At 53.7% G+C, this 9344-nt stretch overlaps 1 protein-coding gene across 1 annotated transcript in view; it reads right to left on the bottom strand.

Moving 5' to 3' along the window:
- The window catches only part of DNTTIP1 (deoxynucleotidyltransferase terminal interacting protein 1), a gene marked incomplete at its 3' end in the record, with an annotated part of 10391 nt that extends 4709 nt beyond the window's left edge, over positions 1-5682 (bottom strand). Inside the window, exons 1-2 of the mRNA XM_029960418.1 lie at positions 5221-5682; positions 442-473 (exon numbers count right to left, since the gene is read on the bottom strand). Of these exons, the coding sequence (XP_029816278.1) occupies positions 442-473; positions 5221-5682 (494 nt within the window). The remainder of the gene's footprint in view (positions 1-441; positions 474-5220) is intronic.
- Between the last annotated feature and the right edge of the window lie 3662 nt (positions 5683-9344).

Genomic DNA, 9344 nt, shown 5'->3' with positions numbered 1-9344 from the left:
CGCTGCTTGTTCCTCGCGCCTTGTTTTAAGCCTCGGCACCCGGTTTGTGCAGCCCCGCGGACGCGCCCGTGGGTGCCAGGTCGTGCCCGAGCGCTCGGCAATAAAGAAACCCCTCGTTCCAAGGAGGTGCAGCTTCACGGATCAGTGCGGTGATGGACGGTCGGCTCCAAATCCTCAGTCCCAAAGCCTTAAACTCACCCTGTCGCGGGTGGACTGGTCACACGTGGCCCCTGCCCCTGAGAGCCAAATACTTGCAGCTGCAGGAGTGTGAATGCTGGTCCTTCCATGATCTTTGTGTTCCTTGTGTAATTTTCCACCTCTCATCTTTCTGGCATCTCATTGTTTCTCTGAGCAAACACCCCAAACCAACATTTCCTCCTCTTGTTTAACGTGTGCAGAATAGTCAAAACAACTTGTCTGTTGTTTAATAGATCATCTTACCTTGTGTCCCGGTTGAGTTTCTGTTGGGTCAGCTGGATATCAATTTGCATTAAAAAGCATTTGCTGATTTGCTGGTAATGTTTTTCCTCATTCCAAGATGATTTGGTGAGATAAACAAAGCAAAGGGGATTTCCCAGAGTGCAGGATGCCAAGGCTGCTCGAGGTCTTGCTGTGCAGAGCGGAGGTGTGTTCCAGCAGCCATCTCCGGGTGCTGGCCTGTCCTTTGTGCCAGTGGGGCAGCCCTGAGCCGTGCCACAGTGGGAAGTGGGATGTCCTTCCCACTGGCCTTCCCACACACTTTTCATTTTTGTTCAAGAAGCGACTGGACGTGGCACTTGTTGCCATGATCTACTTGACAAGGCGATTGGTCAAAGGTTGGACTCCATGACCTCAGAGGTCTTTTCCAACCCAAATGATTCTGTGGTTCTGTGATCCCAGTGCTGGCACTACATGCTGGTGCCTCTGGAGGTTGCTTTGCTGTTGTCTCTCAGCACCCGTCACTGCAGCCTGTGGCTGTGTCCCCTCAGTGTGACTCTCCCTCTGGAGCTGTCAGCCCAGCAGTGACCACACTGGGCTCCTGTGGGAGCCTGGAGTGGCTGTGGGAGCAAAGGCTGCTGACTCACATGGCTCACGTGCTGCAAAAGGCTCCTGCCTTATCCCCTTCCTGCCGCTTTGGCCGGGGCTGCACAAGCCCGGGGTGAGCTCAGGCTGTTACACAAATCCAGTGGCGGATGTGGGGCCAACAGAGTCACCATCAGCATCGACATGACTTCATTATCAGCAGCACTGGGCTGCTTGCGTGCTTATTTTGGTTGCTCCAAATTGTTAGCAACAAAAATTGGACATTGCCCAGAGGAGAAGAAAAATAACTGTGGCTGTAGGAACTCCCAGGGAAAGGTGAGGAGAATGGTTCTGTTAACCTATGAGAGTGGCTGTGCTCTGTACCCACTGTGAGTGGACAAGTTGTCATTGTATTGGTTTGAATCAAGTGAGACTTGGGCCAGATCTTTCCAATTAACAAGAAGACTTAAATCCTGGAACAAATTTTCAATGAAAGAGTTGCCACCTTTGCAGGGAGAGGGATGTCTTTTTAAGAGCATGTCAGAACAACATCTGTCAGGGATCACCTAAATGTGACATACACATGTCCAGGCCAAATTCTACCGACTTATGTGTCTTATGGAAAGGGTGATTGGGCATTGAAATGGGCTACCCAGGGAGGTGGTGGAGTCCCCATCCCTGGAGGTGTTTAAGAAAAGACTGGATGTGGCACTTAGTGCCATGGTCTAGTTGAGAAGGTGATGTCAGGTCTTATGTTGGACTCGATCTTAGAGGTCTTTTCCAACCTAGTTGATTCTGTGATTCTGTAACTGGTGAAATGCCTTGTGGAGTCTCCTCCAGTCCCTGACTTTTAATGGTGATTTTTCCATGGATCTGTGTGGTAGGTGCACATGACAAAACACGCCAGCCTGTGCATGCCTGCCAGACATGAATGGCTGGTTCACAGCTGAGGTTACCCAAGTTCCCATTTGATTTACAGGCTGACTTTGAAGTAGTCCCCTCTGTCCCTCTGTGTCCTCAGGCATTTATTTCAGCAGAGCCATTTGCTTGTCAGACACTCTCCTCCATTAGTTCCCTAAACGTTATCCAGGATTATGGTCTGCTAAAATGGAAACGTGCCAAAATGACGCTGTTGTTCCCAAGAGGAAGGAGGAGCTGCCGGGCGAGCGTGGGGACGGCAGCAGATCTCTCCGCTGTGGCAGTCCCGGGGTTGGTAGGAGCCCTGTGATCCCTCAGGTTGTTCCAGATGGTTTTCCAGGTGCGTGGAAGGGAGTCAGCAGAGCGTCCTGCTCGGCAGTGATTAACAGCCACAGCAAGGCACGATAAGCACTGGGCCGTCGGGTTCCGCCGGGGAGCCGCCAGATGTGGGGCACCGGAACTCTGGTGGACGTGGGCAGTTCACGGAGGAACTGCATCCGCCTTGAGTCACGGCAGGAGGCCTGTAGTTAAAGCATTTTTCTTGCCCATAAGCCCTCTTCCCACACAGGTTTGGCAGTGCGGAGCTGTGCTCTTTCCCTCATGCTGCCCCTCCATCGCCTTGACACAGCGTTGGTGAAAAGCTCTTTTAGCACGATTTTGCCTTCCCAGTGCTTGTGTCAAGTGCCAGCACTTGCTTGGAGTCATAGAAATAACGTTGAACTCAAACCAATTAATTTCACTCACCCCACAGTTTCAGATTTAAACTCTGTCTTTTGATCCAGCAAGTCTGACCCATTCATGCTTGGTGCTGATGTGTCCTGGGCAGACCAGTCCTTAAGTTCTCCTGTCTTATTCATTGCACTTTGATTTGTGTGTAACTCAGGAAGAGATAATTAAATAGGGAAGGAAAAAATTGCGAAATCAGATTCCATCTAGCACTCCTGGGTGACTGGAGAATAACAGTGTAAACAGGTTAGCATTCACAGAACTGAATCTTAATTAAGATGAATCTGCTCTCTCAAATATACTAAATAAGTCTTTACTCTGAGATCAGATGCAGAGAAAAGGGAAGGCAGTGTGGCAGTGCATTTAATTTTCATTTACTCTTACTGTGGGTCTCCAGTGAAGCCACCAGTTTGGCTGGCAGTTTGAAGGCAGGTTCCTGTGCTCTCCTTGCCTTGGGTGAGCTCTCATCATTGAAATCCTGAGATTTTTTTCCTCCAGAGAGGTCCATTTTAGTGCAGCACGGTTTAATTGGAGCAGACCTTTGCTTGGGCAAAGGTGTTTGTGTGTGCAGTAACTGCCCACTCCCACATGAATTCATGTGGCTATTGAATGCTCATGTGTAAATTACTGGGATGCTCATGTGTGGACACTAAACCCTGCAATCCATGCTCAAGAGTTCCCAAAAGCTGCTTGGAGGGCGCCTTGTGGAGTCTGTGATTGCGCTGGGGGAAGGACACACTGAGCTCTCGCTGTGCCCTGTGTACTCTAGGCCACATGGGGCTGCCCTGTGATAATGGGGCACTTGGGGAGGCCACAAAGCAGAAGGACCATGGGGCCAGGGGACAGTGTTAACTTGCTGAGATTTTCAGCTCGCTCATTTGGGTGCCCAGACCTGGCGACTGACAGTAGGGACACCGAAAGAGCTGGAGCGCTCTGCTTGGGAATGGCATGGCTCAGAGACCAGTGCTCAAATGAAGCCTTGACTATTGGGCCTGCAAAAACCTGCAAAGAGTGTCCCACATGTGAGACAGCAGCCTTGAATGAAGGGCATTTGTGTGTAGAAGGAGGCAGCTCTGGGTGCTGTGGGTGCTTTTGCCCTGTGCTTGTTCTGTCTGGGGTGGCAGGGCCGGGTGGGCTCCTGCCTGCAGCAGAGCCCAGCACTGGGGCAGAGCCTGGCATTGGGGCCACTGCTGTTGACCAAGGTCATGGTAGGGATTCCCCTTGAGAGCAGCAGTGAAGAATCTGCCTCTGTGCAGTCCTGGTTTCCCCTTCCCTCCTCCAGTCCCTGCGCTGTCCTACTCGGCGGGCAGCCAGCTCTGGATCCTGCTCCAGCCTTGGCTGTGGGTGGAAAGAGGCAGCTGGAGTTGCTCTCCAGTAAACAGAATTACAGCCAAATGTGGGAGGTTCCTGAAGTCACCTGTGAGCTGCCTCCTCCCATTCCTGGACCCGGGCTGCCTGCGAGGCACTTTAAATTGCCACCTGGCACAGCCCTGGACATAGACTTCGGCAGCAGGATGGCACGAGGTACCCTCCTGCTGGGGCTCCTTGCCCTGTGGGCACAGCTGCAGGCAGCACCCATCACAGGCAAGTACGGGCGGGTGGGAACTCCAGGCCTCTCGGGGGCTTAAGAATATTTTTCCTTATTTTCATAGAATCACAGAACAGTTTGGGTTGGAAGGGACCAAAGCACCGGAGGTGCTTTGCAGGTGCTGGCAGGTACCAGGTTGCCACCTGTGAGGGCCAGGGAAGCTGTGTGGGAGCGGGATGGGATGAGCCCTGGCATGTGGGGCTCACTGCAGTGCCAGGATGTGCTGTGGCACGGTGCCATCTCTCCCTGACTCCCCGATGCAGCCAGAGGCACAGGTGGGTGCTGGCCCCGGGGCAGAGGTGCCCAGGAGGGCCCCTCAGGCACTGGTCCCACCACAACTCTGCCACGTGCTGGGAGGCACCAGCGTGGCCCTTGGGCCGAGTTGCCCCGGCTGTGAGGGCAGCAATGGTTGGGCAGAGCCCTGAAAACCCACCAGGAAAAGGTACAGAGGAGAAGGCAGCCACAGCTGGGGCAAACCAGGCTGCTGGGTAGGAGCAGAGGGTGGGAGGGCAGCACAGCAGGGCTGACGCTGCTGCTTTCTCCTTCCTCCAGAGTTCCATGGAGCAGCTCCAGCCGGGTGGCCACCACCAGGGGAGCCCAGAAACGCTTTGGGTAAGAGCCATGTCCCTGGGGAAGAGGCCAGTGTGGTACATGATCCACAGCCTGGCAAGGTCGTCTCGTGTGGGAAGCAGGAGTTGTGTGCGGAGCAGGTGGGTAAGGACCAGCTCCTGCACGGGTCTGTGCCAGCAGCTGCTGCAAGTCCTGCACTGGGAAAGCTGGACACAGGGAAGCAACCCAGTTCAGGGGAAAAACCAGCATGTGGGGCGAAGACTGACACTAGGGAAAAACCAGAGGTTGTAGCAAAGCCGGACGCTGGAGGGAAGCCAGAGGCTGGTGGGCAGCCAGCATCTGGAGAGAAAACTGTGCTGGGGGAGAAGCCAGAGAGTGAGGGAGAGCCTGGGGCAGGAGAGAAGCCTGGATCTAACCAGGATGACAGTGAGGAGGATGATGTCAATGACCCCGATCACAGTGATGACAATGGTGATGATGGTGACAAAAATGAGCGTCATGATGGCAATGACAGTGATGGTAGTGACAGCGACAGTGATGATGATGGTGATGGTGATGATGGCGATGACGGGGACGATTCCAATAGCAATGAAAATGGTGATGATGGCAACAATGACCGTTACAACGACAGTGATGATGATGGTGATGATGGTGACAATTCCAGTAGCAATGAAAATGGTGACTCCAACAGCAATGAAAATAGTGATGATGGCAACAATGACCGTTACAATGACAGTGATGATGATGGTGATGATGGCGACGATGATGACAATTCCAATAGCAATGATGACTCCAACAGCAGTGAAACTGATAACTCCAATAGCTATGAAAATGGTGCTGATAACTGGGATGGGTATTTTAGGTTGTAAGGGTATCATTGCCCAGGGATTTCCAGGGGGTTCTGGGTCCCTCTTTTGTGGCACACAGCTGGGGCTACCAGATTTTGTGATTGATCTGTGCCAATAAATGTATCTGATGGACATAAGAGCTTACTGTCAAAAGTTTCTTTAACAGTTTGGCAGCACAGATGGGACGCTCAGTCACTTGCCCATTTCAGTCCTTCTAAACTCCAGACATTCAAATTCCTGGCAGTGGGTGATTTCACCCAGGAGCTCTGGAGTAAGAAAGGACTGAGTAGTGTGTTAAATATCTAGAGCAGGTTCAAGTCCTGCCTTCTACGAGTTTTGAGTTTTGTGGTTTTGTGAAAGATGAGAAATGTACCTGGCATAAAGAAGGGGACGCCCTCAGCCAAGGTATTGCAGAACTGGGAGAAGATAGTTGACACTACTGAATGATCTCAGGAGTGCACAATAATATTATGTCAGGAGGAATGGCCATATATTACTCCATGTGGGTATGGTCCTTCAGCTCAGATGCCAGCCCTAGCCCTGACAGAAATCGAGAGGCTGCAGTGTGTGTGCTCTGTGCAGCACCTGCAATCCCTGAGTCAATCATCACTAATGTACCACAACACCCAATTTCTGCGGCAGCATGAAATGGGATTTTCACAGCCACACACCCATGGGTGTGTTCTTTATGCCCCCCTTATAAGAGGAGGATAAAAAGAAATTTGCATTTCCTTGGGAAGGAACAATATTCCATTAACAAACTCCCACAGGGGTATAAACATTCACTAAATGTTTATAGTAATGCCCCTGGGAAGAAATCCAATTCAGGGGAAAAAAAGACAGTATGAGGGAAGATTGAGACTAGGGAAAAGCAAAGCTGGAGACTTGAGGGAAGCCAGAGACTGGTGGGAAGCCAGTGGCTGGTGAGAAGCTGGCATCTGGGGAGAAACCAGGGGGGAAGGCTGAGAGTGAGGAGGAGCTTGATGTGGGAAAGAAGCCTGGATCTGACCAGGATGACAGTATGGTGGATGATGACAATGACAGTGATAACAGTGACAATGACAGCGATGATGTCTATGATGATCATGACTGTTGAGAATTTTCTATTATTTGAAAGTAGCCAAGTGCTTGTTTGACATCCGTAGCTGGAATTGTTAGGTGCAAATTGAACATTATCTGAATCATACTGGCTGTGTTGTGTAAGTCAAAGATGGAGCGTAGTGAAACCCAGGGCTGACAATCTGAACATTAATAATAGTTAGAAGAGACAAAGCTGTAGCTTAAATATTATTTAAAAATTAATAGTTGGAGTGGACAGCCCATAGATCATGGTATATGAACTGTAACAACCATATTACAACATGGGCTGCAGAACTCACTGAAACCCCAACCAAAACTGACCTCAGAGGGTGTGAAGGTGACCACAAGGTAACCACTTAGTAATGAAACTGTGAAGCAATGAAGAGCTAAGAGACCCCAGAGCCTAACAATGTTCTTGGTCTGGACTGTTACATGAGGGATGGGGAGTTTAGACTATAAGAGTATAATTGCCCAGGGATTTCTTTTTTCAGGGTCTCTCTTTTGAGGCTCCAGCTCAAGCTACCTGATTTCATAATCGATCTGTGCCAATAAATCTATCTGATGGAGATGAGAGCCTACTGTCAAACGTTTCTTTAACACCAGTGATGATGATTGCAGTGATGTTGATGGTGCTGGTGACAGCAATTACACTTGTTCACCAATGCTGGAGGGTAGGCAAGGAACATGTGAGGTGAGGGGAGCCCGCAGTGAGTGGCTGCCCCCAGGCTCCTCCTCTGCCTCACTCTGCCAGGGCTGGTCCCAGGCACCAGCAGTGTTTTGAGCAGGACCTTCTCCTTCCTAATAAACCCAGCACTGGTCACTGGCTGGGTATGATGAGCTGTCCTTGGTCAGTGCCTGGCATGGCCAAGCCATCGTGGCTGCCCCAGCCCTGTCCTGGTACAATGAGCTCTGGCATCTGTTCCTGCCCAGCATGGGCTTGGCAGGGCCCTCTGCACAGAGATATGCCTCTGTCCCTCATGGGAGACCCCCCAGGGACAGCCCCAGCCAGGGACAGCCCCAGCCTGGGACCTGCCTGGGACCTGCAGAGCAGCTCTGGCAAGGGAAACATCCATGTGACCCCACCTCCCTGAGGCTCACTGGGGTGAGCTGCTCCATGCCCAAGGCCCCCAGCATCCTCCAAAAGCAGCTGCCATGGCAGAGCTTGACCATGAGCCGCAAGGACAGGGACCCCATCCCTCCCACGGGGACTGAAGATCCCACAGAGGCTGGCAGGGGCTTGCCAGGAGACAGAAACAGCAGGAGCCAGCCAGTGTTCATCACAGACTGGGTTTACTGGGAGGTGGGGGGCACGGAGGCCCCGATGGTCAGCACAGAGCTGAAGGTGGGATCAGGGTGCTGGGTGCTCATCCAGCAGCTGATGGAGCCCTCCATGGCTGGCTGTCCGGCTGTCTGGCTGTGCAGCTGTTGTCTGTCTGTCTGGTGCGGGTTGGCTGCACACTCCAGGTCCTCAGGCCAGGTCCAGGTGGGGGCTAGGTGAATTCTGGGGAAAGACAGGAATCTGTGTCCAAGCCCTCACTTTGTAGCATGTCAGGGCACAGCTGTCAGCCCCATAGTGGGGGTCTGGGGGGTGAGGGCTCCAGAAACCCCAGATACCCCTCCCAGGGAGCTGTGGGGGGTTTGCCAGTCACTTCTGCAGCATGCAAGGATGGGGGGGGACAGCAGTGCTGTGCAGGATGCTGCAGCCAAGCCCCAGTCACTTTGGTCCCTGTGCCCATGGCCACACACCCTCCTGCAGTGCTGTCCCACTGCTCCCACATCTGCCTGTGCCCACCCACATCCACCCGTGCCCACCTGTGCTCACTTGTGCCCACCTGTGCCCCCCTGTGCTCACCTGCAGAGAGCAGCCGGGCCCAGAGGCAGCAGAGCCCCAAGAGCAGCAGCAGCGACAGCAGCCGCATGGCATGGATGGGCAGCGTGGGGGCTGCCTCTCTGGGCACAGGCAGGGTTTTAAATCCTCCTGGGGCAGAAGGTTGGTCCCCATGACCTGGCCAGTGCCCCAGCACCTGACGTGCTCCATCCGAGCGTGAATATCCCCCGTCCCCTCCCTCCTGCAGGCAGCTGCTGCTGGATGAGCCTCAGGGGAGGCACGACGGTGCTGACAGGAGCAGCCAATGAAACTTCCTGCTGCGGGGGACAGGTAGGGCACAGGTGGCAGCGAGGGGCCGGGAGACCCTGCCTGGGGCTGGCCTGGCCGAGGCAGCAGAGGTGGCTCCCTGGCCGGGCGCTGTGGAGCAGCCCGTGGTGCCCTGGCAGCTCTCCGGGCATTGTTCTGCCTCTGGGAACAATCGCTGGTTCCTGAGGGACGTCCTGTGACCCGACACGGTCCACAGCCCTGCACTGCCACCAGCCCCTCAGCCCTGCATCTCCTGGCCAGCCTGGAGACCAGGACAGGCCAGGGGGGCATGGGGTCCTGGTTCTGGGAATAGCGAGGTGGGGGCTCGGCATGGGCACCAGGACTGCAGGGCTGGAGCACGGTGTCCTGTGTCCTTGCCGGAGGCAGAGTGGGTGCCCAGATTCCTGTCAGGCGGTGCTGGAGCTGCCTCTTGCCTCCTGCTCCCTTCCACGGGGCTGATGGGATCAGCCACCCCGGC

This window comes from Manacus vitellinus, unplaced genomic scaffold, assembly GCF_001715985.3.
Source record: "Manacus vitellinus isolate BGI_N305 unplaced genomic scaffold, ASM171598v3 scaffold_26_pilon, whole genome shotgun sequence".
In the NCBI taxonomy this organism is placed as follows: domain Eukaryota; kingdom Metazoa; phylum Chordata; class Aves; order Passeriformes; family Pipridae; genus Manacus; species Manacus vitellinus.
The sequence above is the reverse complement of the archived record's forward strand: the minus strand, read 5'-3'. Positions and strand labels throughout refer to the sequence as shown.